The following is a 19733-nucleotide window of genomic DNA, read 5'->3' on the forward strand; positions in this document are numbered from 1 at the left end:
CCGTTACACGGGACGATGGCAAGAGCCCGTCCAAACATACGTCCTCCTGATCCTCTCCCCTCTGCTCTGTGGGGCGGGGGGGACAGGGCCCCCCTGTTAAAATAAGCACAGTGCGCCAGCCCGTCCCGTTACAGGCGTGCTCTGTCCTCGCTCGCTGGCCTGCTGCTCTTTGAACAGATGCGTGCGCTCATTGTTGCTTAATGTTTTGACTGGAGTCATCTGGGACATCCCTGCCATGGATCTGTGGCCAGTATGCAGGCTGTCAACTCCCAGTCTCCCAGCATTAACCAAACTGGGGCTGCATGGGGTCTCTATGCTGTACCAGACTGGGTGTGTGTGCAGTCTCTATGCTGTACCAGACTGGGTGTGTGTGCAGTCTCTATGCTCTACCAGACTGGGTGTGTGTGCAGTCTCTATGCTGTACCAGACTGGGGGTGTGTGCAGTCTCTATGCTGTACCAGACTGGGTGTGTGTGCAGTCTCTATGCTGTACCAGACTGGGTGTGTGTGCAGTCTCTATGCTGTACCAGACTGGGGGTGTGTGCAGTCTCTATGCTCTACCAGACTGGGTGTGTGTGCAGTCTCTATGCTGTACCAGACTGGGTGTGTGTGCAGTCTCTATGCTGTACCAGACTGGGTGTGTGTGCAGTCTCTATGCTGTACCAGACTGGGGGTGTGTGCAGTCTCTATGCTGTACCAGATTGGTTGTGTGTGCAGTCTCTATGCTGTACCAGACTGGTTGTGTGTGCAGTCTCTATGCTCTACCAGACTGGTTGTGTGTGCAGTCTCTATGCTCTACGAGACTGGGTGTGTGTGCAGTCTCTATGCTGTACCAGATTGGTTGGGTGTGCAGTCTCTATGCTCTACCAGACTGGTTGTGTGTGCAGTCTCTATGCTCTACCAGACTGGTTGTGTGTGCAGTCTCTATGCTCTACGAGACTGGGTGTGTGTGCAGTCTCTATGCTGTACCAGACTGGGTGTGTGTGCAGTCTCTATGCTGTACCAGACTGCATGTGTGTGCAGTCTCTATGCTGTACCAGACTGGGTGTGTGTGCAGTCTCTATGCTGTACCAGACTGGGTGTGTGTGCAGTCTCTATGCTGTACCAGACTGCATGTGTGTGCAGTCTCTATGCTGTACCAGACTGGTTGTGTGTGCAGTCTCTATGCTGTACCAGACTGGTTGTGTGTGCAGTCTCTATGCTGTACCAGACTGGTTGTGTGTGCAGTCTCTATGCTCTACCAGACTGGGGGTGTATGTGAGCTCTCGCCACATACCAGGCAGGAGCCATCTACAGGCAAGACTCATTCCTCATTGCTTATTTTATCCGTTCTTGTCTCCTTGTTCGTCGCCTGTCCTGGAAATCGATCGAGGCCTGCCGTCTTTATGGACATTCCAATCCATTCATGGTTCCTTCAAGACGCTAGAAACGATGAGAGGCTTCTGAAGATACATTGAGCAAGGAAACACATCTTTTGCAGAAGTATTTATTCGGAATGCATGACATATAAATGATCGACCTGTGGGTTCACCTCTCTCCATCTGCCACACCTGTAATTGACATGGCTTCAAACTGACACTTAAAGGATCAAGGACATTCCATTTCAGACTAATTCTAATTCTGATTAATGTATTCTCAATTCCCCCGTCTTCACATCCTTTGCTCACGGAATGTGCCCTGATGGTATATATTACTATGTACCACTGATTCTTAAACGTTTTAATATCCGGACAAAAAATAGAAATGTAGTACCTTCCAGGGACTCTTCAAATACACATACCACCAGAGCCTAGTGGACTACAGACTCATTCTGGGACCCAACTCCTCCAACCCATTTTGGGTCCTGACCCATAGTTTAATAAATACTGCTATAGTAATCTAGGGCTACATGCACAGTGTCACTATAATCAAGACTGGTGCTCTACATGTACAATAATACTGTACTACACTGGGTACTGTATATAGTCTTACACACCACACTAGTGTGACATGTACAATAGTACTGTACCCCTCTGGTGTTATATAGTCTTACACACCACACTAGTGTGACATGTACAATAGTATTCTACCCCTCAGATGCAGTGTATTCTCTTTCATGCCAGACTGGTGCTGCAGGAAGTGCCATATGCCTAGTGATGAAACACTTTGGGCACCAGATCTGAAAAGATGCCTGAGCAGTGCGCACCTATAATTTCCGTCCACATGATCGGCATTCTTCAGGTTTACTAGTGTGTAGCTAATTCAGCACGGCCAGGTTTAATGGCTTAAATAACCAAGATCAAGAACAAAGCCAAATTAAAGTTACAGAAGAGGTGTTGTTGGAAGACCAGGAAGCAACAGGAAACACAAGGTTTATAAAAAAGGTGCTTACAACAAGAACCCCAGAGGAGTGAAAACAGATAGCTGCCTGTTTTATATGTAAAAACATCTCATGTAGTAAGATAAATGGATATAATAAAATACAATGTTATGGGTATCAATGACAAAAAATGGATTAATACACGTCTTTAATTCAAGACATATTCATGGATCTTATGTCATTTACACAATAACATTTTTATGTAATTGTTGCATCTCCTGCCACCCCCTTGCTGATCTGTGAAATGTGCATAACTAATAAATGTGTTTGTCACCACATCCTGCGCTGTGTTACTCTATCATTAAATTGTTCATTCAGTCATTGTATTGTACATGTGCAACCAATGAAGTGGAATGCCACTACACAACCTGCATATTTCACCTGAGACTTCAGGGTCATAGTAATAATAACTTCATTCATAATAACTTACGGATAATACTTGATGTGAGATCGTTCTGAAGTAGTTATCTATGAAGCTGTATACACGCCTAGCCTGCTTTCAATGCTACAGTAGCCATGAAACCTGAACCACAGTTTAGCAGATGGGGCAATGATACCGAAGCAACAAAAATGTCCTTCTTAATAAGAAGGCACCGTGACCAGCACTGCTGGTGGGCAGGTGGTACTCAGAGCTGCAAGGGCAAGTAGAGAGGTAAAGAACAGAAACCAAAGTCCTGAATTCTGAGCTGAAACAGCTCACTTTCGGTTCGATCCCCCGCCCGGGCTGTGTCGAAGTGTCCCTGAGCAAGACACCTAACCCCCAAATGCTCCTGACGAGCTGGTCGGCGCCTTGCATGGCAGCCAATCGCCGTCGGTGTGCGAGTGTGTGTATGAATGGGTGAATGAGAAGCATCAATTGTACAGCGCTTTGGATAAAGGTGCTATATAAATGCCAACCACTTACCACTTACCACACTGGAGAAAGTAAGATGGAGGCAGAGAGACCTATGCAGGAGCCTCACTGGAGAAAGACTGAACTGGCACAGAAGGAGGCAGGCAGAGATAGTGTCCCCCCAATGAAATGGTGCTTTAGACAGGTCAGAACAGAACAGTTGGGTGGCATGGGATCATAGGGGTGGAGTGTTCCACTGGTTCAAGCTCCTGCTGGGCAACTATTCTGATTTGTATCTGGAGAGAAGTTGGGACCCTACATAAAAAGAAAGGACTCAAACCTCATACCCCCAAAAAAACTGCTCTACCCCTGCTCTCTCCACACTTGCAATGGTTCTCAGTGGCATTTAGTCTCTAGGGCGTCCTTCTCCCAGGGCATTCTCAGTGAACCTTCTCTGGTTAAATACATTTAAAACAATAATAAAAAAGGCAGGGCTGCAGGGACCTATAGCTATATGTACCGATGTATACTGCATGTACATACACTCACTAAGTACTTTATTAGGTATTTATTTGACTTTTTTTTTTACTTACTTTACTTTTTTACTTTTACTTCAGCTGCTGTAGCCACTCAGAATTATGAGTGTATGTTCAGAGATGCTCTTCTGCATACCACTGTCACCTTCCTGTCAACTTTCACCAGTCTCATTAACAACACGGTTTTGTCCACAGAACTGCTGCTCACTGGAGAGACTGTTGAGCATGAAAATCCCAGGAGATCAGCAGTTTCTGAGATACTCAAACCACCGTAGCACCAACAATTATTCCATGGTCAAAGTCACTTAGATCACATTTCTTCCCTATTCTGACATTTGGTCTAAAAAACTGCTAAACCTCTTGACCATGTCTGCATGCTTTTATGCATGTAGTTGCTGCCAAATGATTAGCCGACTAAATATTTGCATTAACAAGCTGGTGTACAGGTCTAATAAAGTGCTCACTGAGTGTACCTTAAGCTGCTAGCAAGCACCCAGATCTCCCACAGTGCAGATCTATCTGCTCAAATGGGAAATGTGTGGGAACCACAGTGCAGATCTATCTAATGAAATGGGAAATCTGTGGGAACCAGATTGTCCTTGGATATGGATGTCTGCTGGGCACAATGGTCCTCCATATGGAAAGAATAAAAAAAATGAAAATTATATTTACAAATTCACAGGGTGAAAAAAAATATAAAGGAACAGTATTGTATATTATGCTTTTATGTTTTCTACTGAATGACCAAATATAGATTTTCAGTAAAGCGGTTTCAAAAACTAATATTGCTTTTACATCAAAGCCGCAAGAGAAGGTTTGAATACAAGGGGGCCCATTCGATACTGGGACCATTTATATAACACAGTGAAGAACTGTACAAATAAATATGTGTGTGAGTGTGTGCTGTGATAGAATAACAGGATTAGATCTGCGTGCTGTGGAAGTGAGCAGAAACATGCCTTGTGGCTGTGAGTATGATGAGTTCAGTATGGACATTCCTGTACACTGCCCTGCTAAAGCTGACCTCCTCCCTCAGTGTGGGAGTGTGTGTCCACAGTGTAAACTGAGAACCAGCACCTCTCTCTCTTAATCTAGGAACCAGTTTCTCTCTCTCTCTCTCTCTCTCTCTCTCTCTCTCTCTCTCTCTCTCTCTCTCTCTCTCTCTCTCAATCTAAGAACTGCTCTCTCTTGGTCTCTGACTCTCTCTTTCTCAGTCTAAGAAGTGTTCTCTCTTTCTCAATCTAAGAGCTGCTCTCTCTCAGTCTCTCACTCTCTTTCTCAGTCTAAGAGCTGCTATCGATCTATCTGTCTCTCTCTCTCTTTCTCTCTTTGTCTTTCTCTCTAAGTAGGAACAGGTCTCTCTCCGGTTTCTCTCTCTTACGGCAATACTTAATTACACAGGTTATTCCCACTTTCTCGCTCTCCAGATATGATCAAGCTATTCTCTTCAACAAAGAGTCAGTTACTTGCTCTTAAACAAGGTATTTTGATTCACTAACTTATGCTAATACTAATACTAAAAATAACTCTATTATTATTATCCTAAAATCGAGAACCTGTTTTCTATTAATTAAAGTTAGCCACTGGGCAATACAATGACAAATTATGCAAATGTGTTTCCTCCATTTTCTTTTCTTCTTCATTCCTAATGTGCCAGTATGTGCATATGATTATTACATATTCCACACAAGGACAGCACTCACCCATGCCTTCCAGTTACAGTTTCCATATATTTTGGATTATATTATCAGTATCTATAGTGCAGGAATTATGAACCATGTGATTTGAGAATTGAATAGATAGCTCAAATATAAAAGATACACACAGACCTGAATTTAAACTAAATCTATATCATAGCGCAAAATAATAATATAATACGACATACCGAGTGGTTAATAATACAGTACACATTGGATTTGCAATGAAACAATGAACATGAGGTTAACATGCAGACCAAAAACATATGGACTGCACTGTACTGTTGTATGTTATCATAATGAAATGCACAGGTCTGTACGCACACCCTGATATATCTTAGGGAAAGTGGGTTGGGATGAGTGAGCTCCGTGTAAATCAAACACAAAGACTGGGTAACAGAGCACTGGAAGTGCATTATTAATGTCGAACGTGATAAGATAGGAAAGGAATCTCTAAATAACTGACACTGTCAAAACCAAAGGAAACCACTTCCATTTTGCAAAATAAAGACGCATATTAGCAGATCCTTTGGATTTAATTCCGAATAACAGAAGTCATCCTAAATTGTTCCATACGCATCCGTAATCCATTAGAGATCAACAAAGGTTGAACTATGAATTTTGACGATTATTCCGTTGAGTTCAGAAGAAAGAGAGCATGTATGATCACTTTACAAATGTTTGTATTACCAAATCCAAACCTCCCAAACCCCCTTGTGATGCTGTCTACTTGGGATAGAATAAATATCAGACAGCGCTACATTACGTCAGCCACGTGAGAATGCCAGTCATTTCCTGCAGTTAGGGATATGTGGGGCACTATATAGGGTACAACATTACAGATGAATGAAGGTCAGGTCCCACGACTGCGATTCATTTAAAATGGACCCTGGATAATTCTATTGTTATGAAGAACCGCAGAGCACGGTAACGCAGGATTCCTGAGCTCTCCACAACGTCTTATGCTCGGCTTCACATCGGAATATAGGACAGATGTGCATTTTCCCTGCGCAGGCATACTCATTTGGAAGCACTTTTGCCAGTTCCAAACCAAACATATAACAAGAAAAACAAACGTGTTTTCTAGAGGCCTTTACTTGGTGCAAAGTGTAACGCGGTTAAAATTATTGGTAAACGAGTCTGACATTGTTGCAGCACAGTTGCTTTCTCTAAACACGCGGCGAGCCTGTTAAACGTGTCTTCAATAAAACGGTAAATAAAACTTCTCCACTGGAGCGTGTCACCGGAGGGCCTGACCACCAAGCGAAGTCAAAGCTCTCTTTTAATGAGAAAATAAACCGCACTTGACTTTGGAAAAGCGAATAGCAAAGTGTGTCTGAGAACCAGCGGATCTCTCGCACTGTGCGCGCTATCCTTCCTGCTCGTAGACATCAGGGAGACATCATTCCGTAACATGTGGAGTTCTACCTCATGAAACCGTCCATGCGAGCAGCAGGAGGCATCCACTGTAACCTACGCCAACATATTTACACAGAAATATACAGAAAACGGGCTCAAAGCCCAAAATTATGACCACATGATCCCCACCCCTCCACTCTGCAAGCGCCCGGCAAGGTTTGACAGCAGTTTCATCGCACATATATGCCGGCAGAAGAAAAGTTCGGTTCTGTGCCCAAAATGTGTCAGTTAGCAAATGTTTCATACATTCCCGCACTGAATTTGAGCCAAGCATGACATGGGATCTTTAGTTTCGTCGGAAACGAACGCACGACGGCGTGTCCAACAAATTATTCGTTCATCAATCAACAGAGATGGATCACAATAAATACAGCACAATTACACCATAAATCACACGGCAGGTTCCCCCTACGTATAAACACGCTGTCGAGTGAGGATGGGAATGTGTGACATGATAGCTATGCAGATATGCCTCCACAGACGCAGGCAAAAGGTAAGAGAAAATATACATTGCCGGGTTGCTTTAAATACAGTTAAGCGCATTGAAAGGCCACTATGGGCAGACAGACAGACAACACGGATCTGTTCTCTCAAGGAAGAAACTCGTCGAGCTGGTTGTGCCTCCAGCAGAGTGTTTTTTTATGGAACGTGTGTACGAGCAGCAAAAGAACGACAGAAAACATGTTACGCCCTTACCTGACATCCCTCTTTGATCCACCATTCCAGACCAGGAGGGCGATGCCTATTCTTCTCACCCGAGCAGGCTGCGCTCATGGCCCAAACGTACAGGGGCTCTACGGTCGCCCCTGGCACATACGGGAAGGCTACCTGCTAACTCTGTCACACGGATCCTCTACCTTCCCAGGTCCTGTTTGTCTCTAAACAAGGAAAGCTGCAGCTGGGCTCACTCAAGATGAAGTGCAGCCCCGCCTTGTCTACCAACAAGTTGAAATGATAACATCTAACTGTCCGTAATGGAGAAAGACAAGACCTGGGGCAGTGAGGGAGGAATGAATCCTTACCTTCAGTCTACTTACAACTACAACTAGTCCGGGTTCCTCTGAGAGTTTCTCACCACTGTTTTTTTTTACCTCATGAGCTTGCTATTGGGGGTTCAGGCCAGGTGTTTGCCTTTCTGCTACTCTGTAAAGTGTATTTGTGACAGTGTTAAAAAGTGCTATAAAAAAAACTGATAACTTCAGGGAAACCTTTATCACGAAACGTAACAGTGCACAAGTATATGACGTGAGGTCCATAAATATTTGGACAGCAAACTTCTGTTCTTTTGGCTTTGTCATCCAGCACATCGGATTTGAACGAAATCAATGACATTAAAGTGCACACTGCCACCCTAAATTTGCAGGCATTTACACCCATATTGGGTGATCTACAGTACTGTGCAGAAGTCTAAAGCACCCTAGACTTTATTATATAAATGTTTATTTTGTGTGTTTGTGTTAGGATAAAAGAACACATTTGACATTTCCAAATATTCCAATTTTCCAAAAGACTTTGTAAATTTTGTATTTAATTTTAAAAAGTTACATATTACTGTAAGCAATTGACTACTTTTTACATAAACTTGATCAAGGCTGTCTGAGATCAGAAGCAAGGAGTCAACCAAAGTCTGCAGAACATGCTTCTCCAACATGCTTGGAACAACCTCCCTGCTGATTGTCTTATAGAACTGCAGGACAGCATTGGCTATCTCAGAGAAGTGATGCAGTTTGATTTGATTGCAGTTTGATTTGATTCAGTTTTTAACTAATAGTTAAATAGTTTTTAACTATTCTGTCAAATGAATAAGATGTAATGTAAAATTTATAGTACATTTATTTCGGACCTTTCATTTAATTATTTTTGAAAGAATCTTATCTGTACAGAATGTTATACAGGTGCCAAGACTTTTGCACATAACTATATGTTGGAATTACATCCCTTTTTTATACATAGTCCCTCATTGCAGAGGATTATGTGTGCTGATATCACGCTGTTTGTTTTGCATTATTGAGTGACATGATGTCATATTATGCTTGATAATACATTGAGGTGTGTGTGTGTGTCACTGTGTTCCGTAATATCATGTAGCGTCTTATCACGCATCACACTGTGTGTTAGGTAACTATGTTGTGGGAACCCGGTATGGAATTTCCTCCGGTATGGACCCAGACCCAGTAGTGTCTATTAATGGCCCAAACACATCAGCATTCTCTTCCTGGTTTTAGTATCCAATATGCCCACAAAACGTTCGCAAAGAGCAGTCACATAGGTTTTATGAAAAGTCCCTTACCCTGCCCCCAGAGCCCAATTCCCCTCCTCCTCCCGCGGTCAGCTCTCTGTGTTAACATTTAGCAGTGTCATCCGATAATTATGCAAGAACATATGTCATGTCACATGGGGAATTGCTTTACAAACAGCTTGGAAAAATAGCAGTTAGACCCTAAAATACTTCTACCAAAATTCCAATTGTTTTACTAGAATCAGTATGGAACACAAATCAATCTCCAGGATGATATAAAAACAAAAACACGAAATAGGCCTTTAATGCTATTCCTGATTATAGTTATAAAGTTTTTCAAAATGCTATATGCGGATATACTTTGAATTTGCAAAAAGGATCCACGTTTTAATTTAATCCGATGTTCAGTCATTCCAAGGAATTCATCACAAAATACGTTTTCAGTTAAATACACCACAACATGGACAAAAGACAATAAGCCTATTGAATAGCAATCGTTACACATCAACAACTTGCGAGTGAGTACTTTGGGCTTTCCACCCTCTAGCGTATTGCTCAATAATCCACATATTTCCCACTGTGTATAAGACATGAAGAGGCATGTGAATTCACCATTCATATTTTCCCTGTGAGAACAAACCCACATCATACCCTGGCTCACTGTCTGTCACAAATCAACTGATCTGTATGTATGGTGTCACTACAGTAGCAATAATACTATGTCACAAGAGTCAAGGGCAGTCAAAGGTCCATTTTAAAATGATGCCAAGTACCATGAAAGTGATTGTGTAACATAAAGTCATGCTGGAACAATTATGGCTAACAGGAAAATGTGTATTCCTCTTTAGCTAAAATCATTTTTCAGAAGGACTGTAGCTACTATATTGAATTAGGTATTTGTCAATCGAGTTAATTATGGTTTATTCAATAAATGAATCTCTGGTTATGGATGGTGACTTACTGTACATGTAACAAATGTTGTACTGTACTTTCATCCAGTTTCATGCTACACTACTGCATATATTGACATCACAAAATACTACTGTTGAGCTTTCTTGTAGCAAAAAATAAAACAGCGGGCCTTCTCTTGAGATGAAGAACTGTGTTTAAATAACAGTCTATTTATCAAGATTGTTTGAGAGGGACAAATTAAAGTAAAAGTGCTGGATATACTGTGCCAGGAAACCTCATAAATGTTGTGTCCTATGGGGAAAGACTTTATCAGTACCGAGAAGCTACTGGCTCCTCCTGACTCAGGTTCCACTACCTATTAAAGCTCTGTTTAGTTTCAGAAATGGATTTCCTGTTCAAAAGCTGTTCTAAATCTATGTAAGCTACATACACTCAGTCAGGTTGCTACTGATACAGCAGTGGCAAGCACATACTTGGTAAGTTCAAACTTGATAAGTACTTGGTAAACAAAGTTATCAAGCCATACCAAAGCAGGAAAAGGGAACCAGAACACAATTATGACAAAGGTATTGAAAATAACTTGTTTGAAAAGTGCAATATAAGGAATGAGAAGGGAAACAAGATTGGATATGGATGGAGACTCAGGGGAATGTGAGTTCTTTGTAAGTAATTAATAAAGTGGACTTCATAAATTGAGATCAATCCGCTAGCTAATATCCTTAAACCTACCAGGTCCAAAAATCTTACCCTGCAATTCCACCGTTGCTCAACAAGAGGCAGCATTGTGTATGACCTTCCTCAGTGAAGTGCTTAAACAGCAAACTGTCCAGTTCTGTGCTCTTTTAGCACACTTCAAGCAATTACATAAATCAATAATCAAAACTGACTGAATCAGACACCACCCTAACTGCAGGTAAATGGGGTGTAAAGTCTACAAACGGATTCCCCTTCCATGAAAATTAATCAATATGTTCCTACTATAACATCATGGATACATTTTCCCAACCTTATAACTATATTAACCAGAATAAAGGCTGACCAGGAGTATACCTCGACATCGCTAGTTGCAGTGACATTTGGTTTATACTTCATAACTTAAATATATTTTAAATTAAACCACAACCATAGGGAATGTCAGGCAACACCTGGTTGAATCTATATAATGCACAACCATATTGGAGGAGAAAGCAGGATCTTTATCTTAAGTTTCTCATCTTCCTGAGGAATATATATGAACCCTCTTGAGGTTAAAAGTGCTCTTAAGACAGCAATAAACAAGAACATTCATCAAGACGATTTCTACTAAAAGGTATTGTGAAAAGCTCCCAACTCCCAATCCTGTAAGGGTAGATAATATCATAATGTTTACTAAATGAAATGCAATGCCAATATAATATTCTGCTATTATCAGTGCTACACAATCTGCGCAACATTAGTTTTATATTGTTGCATAATTATTTGTCTATCATATCACACAACATCATCAACCAATGCAAACTTTTCAGAAAATGTGCCAAAGTGCACTTAAGATCGTTTTTGGATATATTATTCAACCCAGCCGCATAATTCTCAGTTAGTTAATCCTGTACCCCACCCCCACCCCTGGCCATTCCCCCATTACCCCCCACCCCTTTGCCCTCAGTTTATCTCTGGAGTTTGTCATTCTGCATCTCTCCCCCTTTGCTAAAAACCTGACTGGGGGGTCAGTCAGTCCACACTCCTCAATGTCCTCCACAGCTCTCTGAATTGACGTTGCCTCTTACAAACAGTTTTCATTTCTATTGGGGTTCTTTAGGTACGCCATTCCTTGTCCAGACCCTCACTAGCCTTCTTCCTGGACCCACACAGCACACACCTCCTCAATGCTCTTCCATTTTACACCGCTAGCCTTCTTCCTGGACCCACACAGCACACACCTCCTCAATGCTCTTCCATTTTACACCGCTAGCCTTCTTCCTGGACCCACACAGCACACCCAGTACACAGTACACCCACACAGCACACACCTCCTCAATGCTCTTCCATTTTACACCGCTAGCCTTCTTCCTGGACCCACACAGCACACACCTCCTCAATGCTCTTCCATTTTACACCGCTAACCTTCTTCCTGGACCCACACAGCACACCCAGTACACAGTACACCCACACAGCACACACCTCCTCAATGCTCTTCCATTTTACACCGCTAGCCTTCTTCCTGGACCCACACAGCACACACCTCCTCAATGCTCTTCCATTTTACACCGCTAGCCTTCTTCCTGGACCCACACAGCACACACCTCCTCAATGCTCTTCCATTGCTCGTGTGGCTCTCGGCTCGCTTGCCGTTTCTCAAACAGACCTCGCACCCCAGTGCCAACCCCTGTGGTCCTCTTTATCTAAAATGTCCTCCCACACACCTGTCTTTTACTCGCTGCCTGAACCCTGATACACCCCATCCCATGCAGTCGAATGAGATTCAGCATTTGGACTGCACAGTCTCTTGTCTTTCCAAATCAGTTCAACGTGCACTGAATTTCCAGTGATCAATTTTTGACTGCATGATTATTACAATGCCCCAATTCTTATTTGATGCTCAGAATTTTTTGTTTTGCTTTATTGCTGAAGAAGTTCATATTCTAGATGTCACTATATGCATTGCAATCAATGCCACATTCACTCCATGAAATAATGGTGTTTGCTTGAGATCATAATAATAATAAGGCCTTCTGCTGAAAGATACAGGTGAGCAGTTCCTTAACCCGAAACAAGGTCAGAAGCCATAATGGACACTGCTTGGGCTCTTTTGTGGGCGTATTTAGGAACAACAACTTGGGGAGATTCCTGGTGCTGCCGGGGTCTACAAAGCGTGAGAAAGCAGTTGTATGCTGCTGCATCTGACCCTGCAAAAGTTTACACTCGTGGGAACAGGACAGGACAGCAACATCAACAAGTTTGGTTAACACTTACACTTTAACCTTAACTTCATGAATCACTTGCCTGTACTCTATTATTGCAAGAAAGAAAAAAGATTCATACCTTAAATCCAGACCAAGTGGAGAGCTGCCAAATATTTGGCCATTAAAACTCCTACTAAAAATAAATCCCAAGTATGTATTTGTGGAGAGTTTATTATCTGTAAGGCCACTGCACTAACCCAGCAAATTTGAGGAAACTGAAATATGCAGTTAATATCACAGAGTTTCTCGTGGTTCTTTGAAATATAAATAACCTATTTAGCAAATGGCAATAAGAATGCTGACAATTTTTAAGCAAGAAATCTATGGAAAATATTGAGAGAAAACGCGCTGGATACCTTTTCCTGAATAATATACGACTGAAGCAATCCATCAAGCGTGAGTCAAGATTGTGGTTGACACATGACTGTATTTGTTTATCCTCGGGAGTTATTGGAATGTAGCTGGGGGAAATATCCGTCCCGTGTGATGTATATGAGAGCTGGTTTCAATCTTACCTCGGACTTCCATACGATGTAGGAGTAAGAGCTGGACTGTTGCAGTTTCTTCTGAAGCCACTTCCGTGGGGAAAAGATAGTGCTCGCGCTGCCCGTGGGTGCGAGAGCGGGGCTCCGCGCAAGGAACGGCAGATCCCAGGCGGTATTCCGCTTCACGCCCTTCACATCATAATCGAACTGAAAGTTGGAGGACGGAGAGGTTTCTATTGGTGTCGATGGGTTTGAAAAAGACGAAAGAAGTTGTTTTGAGCTTGAGGGTTTAGATCGCAAATCCAACTTTGAAGCAACCAGGCATTCAGCTGAGGTTTGGGGAGACGAACCGCCACCTGTCTCTCTTGAGCCCTCGTACAGCGACTTAAAGCTGTCCAGCTCCTCCGGTTTCCTATCCGAGTCGGTCCCATAGTTTCTTATTATGGCTGGGTCCAAGCTGCGCGTCTGCCGCAGTCTCCTTTTGGAAATAGTTTTCGAGGATGGAGAAGAGCACGAGAATACACTGTTGAGTATCCCTTGAGCGGACATCTCCGTTTTCCCTTAATTGTTATCTGTCAGTATTGAGTTGTTTGTTCTAGCTGCAGCGTTCGAATGCTTTGCTAAGCCCACCATTAAAACGTATTTTCCTGACGCTTCGTGTTTACACCTCCACTACTGCAGCCCATCTATCGCCACGTCTCTTAATCCGAATAAAATGTTAAAAGAGGAACAGGAGAGAGGTTGCAGAGCAGTCCTTGGTTTCCCCGCAGTCTTGCCCTTGCCATGTAGCGCGTAACTCGCTACGGAGCCCAATTGCGAAGGGCAGGATGTAAGAGGAGTTTCAGAACTGGAGCCCCTCGCGCGTCACTCCCCTTCGCCTCTTCAGGAGTAACTTTGATAACACGCACCAATCCAGCACAGCACTCTTCTCCGCACCACCCATTCACACATACAAATAAAAAAGTTCAGATACTGAAAAAGTTCAGATACTGAAGATCTGAATAATTTTTTGAGAATAAATAATTGGAATAAACATGAATTGATCAGAAACACTTCTCCCATACGAAAAGCATTCTTAATTTGCTGAAGTAATATACCATAAAACCATGATTTAATTAGAGGGAAACATATCAAATATATCAATTGATTTTGAATAAATGCTGTGAATACAGCAACAATGCATCGGAAACTTTACATTTGGACACACCTATTGTGGGTTTTCAGGCAGCATTTCCCCCCAGATGTTTAAACCCGTACAAATATACACTGCATTTAATGTTGTAGAAATCCTCTTTTAACAATAGTGTGCCATCCGGAGTGAGCCTGGTAATATGGCAAAACTACACCCCATGGGAGACAGGGGGGAAGGGAAGTGCCTGATAACTGAACCAGTGCTGCATGGCAGGGATAACGGCTCATCTGATACAGCGGACCTAAAAATAGTCCAGGGAAGCGCCAAGCTTACTGGTGTGTGTTTGATCCTGTGATTGACTCCCGAACCTTTCGTCTTCTCCAATCACTTTCCCATGATGTCATTTGTCTCGGTGACTCCTCCCCTCAGGGGCTATCCCTGGGCGTGACATCAGGAAAGGGGCCACAACTCATTTGGAGCCAGAAACATTTGGGTTATGTCAGATCATGATATCATCGTTTGTCCGTAGGCATGGGTGTTTGCTTGTGTGATTGGCTGCAAGTGCCAGGGACACATAGTGGGAAGAAAATTGCTTTTAAATGGTCGAATTTTGCCATCCATGCCCGCAGGTCATTTTCAAAGCACAAATTTGACCCACGCTTTCCACAGATTGTGAAAGTGAGTTACGTCGCCGGGTAATCTAACATTTCTTTAAACTTTGAAACGGATCCAATTGGCATGGACTACTTTATAGTTCATTGGACCAGTCCAGTTTACATGCCGATGTGCTGCCCAATCAAAAGTCAGATCATGAAGGACTATTTGGGGTAAATGTTTATAAATGTTGAGCCAAAACCCTGCATCATTCACTATTCATGTAGCCCCCTAAAATAGAATCTAATTCTGTCTGCACGACCTCAAGTCCTTTTGCATTATTATTGTAATCATTGTGCCATGCTCAAAGGAAAAGAGCTTTCTGCAAACAATTACACTGCTGATTAACATATTGATAGTTTGACACTTAAGTTTGAATGCAATAATTGTTTATATATAACTAAAAATCACATTTCCAGTAAGTGTCCAGATTTTCAGGCAGCATGAAAGGCCACATAAATTTACACAACGCATAAATTACATAAAGAGCCAACTGAAAGGCTTCAATTCATCTGCATGTAATTTTTCTTTAAAAAAATAAGCTCTTTAAATCTTCTTGATCCAATTTAGTCCACCTACAAGGCTATCATAGAAGAACTGGAACTAAATGAATAATCAGACGTTAATAAATTAACATACATATAATGTTTAGGTTTTAAAAAAATCAAAGATTAAGTGAAAACTATAAAACCAGCAGTCAGGTCTATGCGTTTCTGATTCCTCCGTACTTCAGGAAAAAAGCACAATGTTGTGAGGTTAGATGTCTCCCAGGCTCAGCATCTCACACTTGAGTGCAATGACAGTGGTGACTGGATAGTTGCCAGACCGTTTGGGCCAGTGTGGAAAAATGTGCGAGATCTGATACTGACTGCGACAAAGCTATAGAGGCCTACACTGCCAGGGGTATTACTTAATCAATGGCTAAAAATGAGACGTTTCATATGTTCACATCTGTGGATCATAGTAAATATTTTGCAAAAGAGTAAATTAGTACCATGACATAATCCAGTGTCCTATTTTTTATATCATTGAGCTGCATTCTCTGGAGAGAATATGGAAATAATGTGGTCATACGGAACAAAAGCACAAACTCATAACTCACACAATCTCTCCATTACCAAGTTAGACCTCTGCTTCACACTGAGCTGAATGAGGTGGAAATAAAAGGTTGTGTTTGTTTCTCAATAGTCAGGCTTGTTCACAAGCACACCGTTTGCTGTGTCTGTCGCCATAGAACTAAGACTGTGCACATCTAAAATGGAGAACCTGGTCCTTTGAGTGACCAGGTGGGATAGGGATGTGATTCACCTGTAATCCCTGGAATTCAAAACAATATCTGAGGGATTTCAGCCATATTCAGCCATGCCAACAGCTATATAGACTTTAAAAGTGTGGGAAGGTAGGACAGAGTAGTCATGCAGTGGATCTACAGTCAGCTACAATCAGGAGGCAAATAGCTAACCTTTAGATTGAGATCTGTCAAATGATCAGTTTGTTTTGATTAAGAGCGCTTCAGTTAAAATAAGGGTCATCAATTTGCAGCTAATTTCTGTTTTACTTGAATGTAGTGAACATGGTTCTGCCTTTGTGCACTTCACATTAAAACATTCCAGTTACAAGAACATTTTTTTAAAATGTTAAATCTAATACTCTGTGTCCTTTTTATTGTTAGCATGATTTAATGTAATGTGATGTATTTTTATAAAGGTAATTAATCCATATGAAGGCCATAACGGCAATGTTACAACATTTGACAGAGTGCAGAAAAAAGGATTCTGCTGCGGTTAGGTGATATTAACGAAAAGTGACAAGCTTTTCAATCATGACAGCAGGTTTAGGATCGTTGTCATTTCTGTAAGTAATCTGTCTCCTCCGTTTGCAGTGTGTCAACTGCCTCTGAGGGTGAGAGGGGTGAGTCTGAATGGAAAGTTTGGGAAAAGCTTTTTTTTTTTATTGTTTCCTGCTCCTTTCCGAGCAAATCCGTTGGGGATATGCTTTTAGCTCCTTCTGACATGATTCCAGGCAATGGGAAAATAGCAGACACCAGGCAGTATGTACACTTCAAAGCCATCCACCCACTTCCAGCAAATCTGATAACTCCAGAAATACAAACTTTCCAAATTGTGCAAAAAAATAAATAAATACATATCAAATGAATGTGCTTATCAAATACTCCTATCCCACTGACTATCATATCTTGATTGATTGACTTGACTAATTTATTAACAAAGGTCATTGAACCAGCCAACAACACAGATCGTCAATAGTCAAGTCAAATAATTAACAGTGATTGAAAACGGGTATGTAAAGAAACATTAAAGCACATTAAATGTCCAGTGTCATTTCAACTCTATCAGAGTACATAAAAGTCCAAGAGGGATCATGAGTACAGTTGATTTAACACTGAACATTTACTGTGGCACAATACTGAAGGCCCATTACTGGACCCTCAAACGTAGTGGTGTCAACAAAGGCATCCACAAGAGCACTACTCAGTGAGCCATAGATTTGTGTAGGACAGCTCTAGAACCACCTGAAGCCAAAACTACCAGCAAAAATGAGAGAAATTCTCATGGGATAATTCAAATTAAACAAGTTCCATGCTTCAAAAGACATATTTTATTCTTATAGCTTCTTATTATAAACATAATGGAACCAGTGGAGCCAAAGGCATCTTATTTTAGAAAAGAATTAAACATACGGATCTGACAAAAGATGTATAATCTGAATCAAAATATTATGTTTAATTTCAAATGTAAAAATAGACTGCGGACAACTTCATGAACTGTACGTTGTGCGTAGTTAAATTTTCATTATATAACCCACAATGCTCATCTTGGAATACACTTTCTGCTCTTGGCTTTCACACATTTTAATTGGGAGCTGCAGACTCAGCAGATACTCTGGTTTTGCATGTCAGGACATGAAGAATGTTACCAGTTTACAGTCACATATTTATTAATCCTTTTTCTTATTCTCCTCATGCAATACATTTTATAAACATGTGTTCTGTTAATATTAATTGATTATATAATTAATTACATAATTCCTATGTCACAAACACATATGTTTTCACCATATATTTCTTCTAAAGTAAAAGTGGTATATGCCTGGAAGGAATAAAGGCTGTTAAAATCTACTGACATTGATTTGACATATTATTTATTGGTTCTGCAGCAGATTGAGAAAATACTTCCAAATATGTACTTTTAAAAATCCTGTAATTATTTACTTTAGAGTTCAACCATTTTCCTCCATAGTTAAAAGTTGTTTGTCACACGAGATATGCAACCAAAATAACTTCAAACCCAGGGCGACATCTTGTGGTTTGTGCTACATCCTGCACACAAACAGCTTTTTGACAGATCAGCAAACATACATAAGGATATGACAAGTGAAAACATTTCCAAATTGAGACATGAAGGTCATCTCAAATAAATTACACAAAGTAATTGTTTCCCAAGCTTTTTTTTCAGTTCAGTGAATTATCTTTTTAAATGATGTACATTTATTTAAAGAATGCAAGGCAGACAGATATATGATAGTGACTATAACATTTGCATTTTCCTGTATCACTTGTCAGTATGATAAGCATTGTCATATTATTACATGAGTAATCCATGCAATCTGTGAAAGAGTAGATTATATATTTCATCTTTTTTACGTGAGCATGCAGTATATGTTATATGCATTCAATCAGCTGTTATAGATGTGACACAAAAATAATTTTTACACTTTCTAAAAACTGTGAATTTCAAAGTCAAAATTCAAATTTTATCATCATACATTTGTTGCTGTCTGAAATGGTTCTGAATGTCAGTTTTGACATTAAGAAAACCATATGAAATGGTTTTGAATGCTTTCAAGATGTTTTCAATAGCCAAATAGCATTAATTTAAATGGTAATGGGACAAACAACTATTACAGCATTTTCCTGTAGTTCCTGTACATTTTATCATATATCCAAATGGTCACAATCAACTATTTGGGACATAATATGTTTAATTGGGAAGGAAGTTAGTTCATTTTCTCATGCTCAGGTTTACATTACTGTAAAATTGCCCAAATGCTCCAAGTTTAGCTAGCCTTCCGAGAGTCTATAAATTAGTCCGTCAGTCGTGGGAAAAGTCAACTTTCAAGGGAAAAAGATAAGAAACCATAGCCCAAAAGTCCACTGAAAACAAAAGACAAAACAGTTCATGGGCCCAAACTAATAACTGAAACACAGAGAAGCCAAGCCAGCCTACCGGAGGCTGTTTGACCCACTTCTTCATATAAAATAACCGAAAGGGAAACAGTGAAAATAAACCTGCAAACAAAAGACACCACCGCCCACTGAAATGTCTGTGCACCAAACTACCCTATATATACGAAATACAATACTTCCAATGGTATTTATGAGATATATAGTTTTCTGACGTGGGATAACACAAAAGCAGACACTAATTCACTTAGCTAAGACTAAATACAGCCTGTAGCGTAGTGGTTAAGGTAAATGACTGGGACACGCAAGGTCGGTGGTTCTAATCC

The 19733-nt window shown here is 41.1% G+C and overlaps 1 protein-coding gene across 2 annotated transcripts in view; it reads right to left on the reverse strand.

Annotated features, from left to right (window-relative positions):
* LOC133116541 (rho GTPase-activating protein 6) overlaps positions 1-14194 on the reverse strand; it is a 103443-nt gene extending 89249 nt beyond the window's left edge. The window contains exon 1 of one of the 2 annotated variants that reach the window (XM_061226194.1): positions 13448-14194. In XM_061226194.1, coding sequence (XP_061082178.1) covers positions 13448-13966 — 519 coding nt within the window. In that variant the 5' untranslated portion in view covers positions 13967-14194. Of the gene's footprint in view, positions 1-7538; positions 7665-13447 lie in introns of those variants that run through there. The other variant, XM_061226195.1, reaches the window with a different exon arrangement.
* Between the last annotated feature and the right edge of the window lie 5539 nt (positions 14195-19733).

The sequence above is a fragment of the Conger conger genome, chromosome 17, assembly GCF_963514075.1.
Source record: "Conger conger chromosome 17, fConCon1.1, whole genome shotgun sequence".
Taxonomy (NCBI): Eukaryota; Metazoa; Chordata; class Actinopteri; order Anguilliformes; family Congridae; genus Conger; species Conger conger.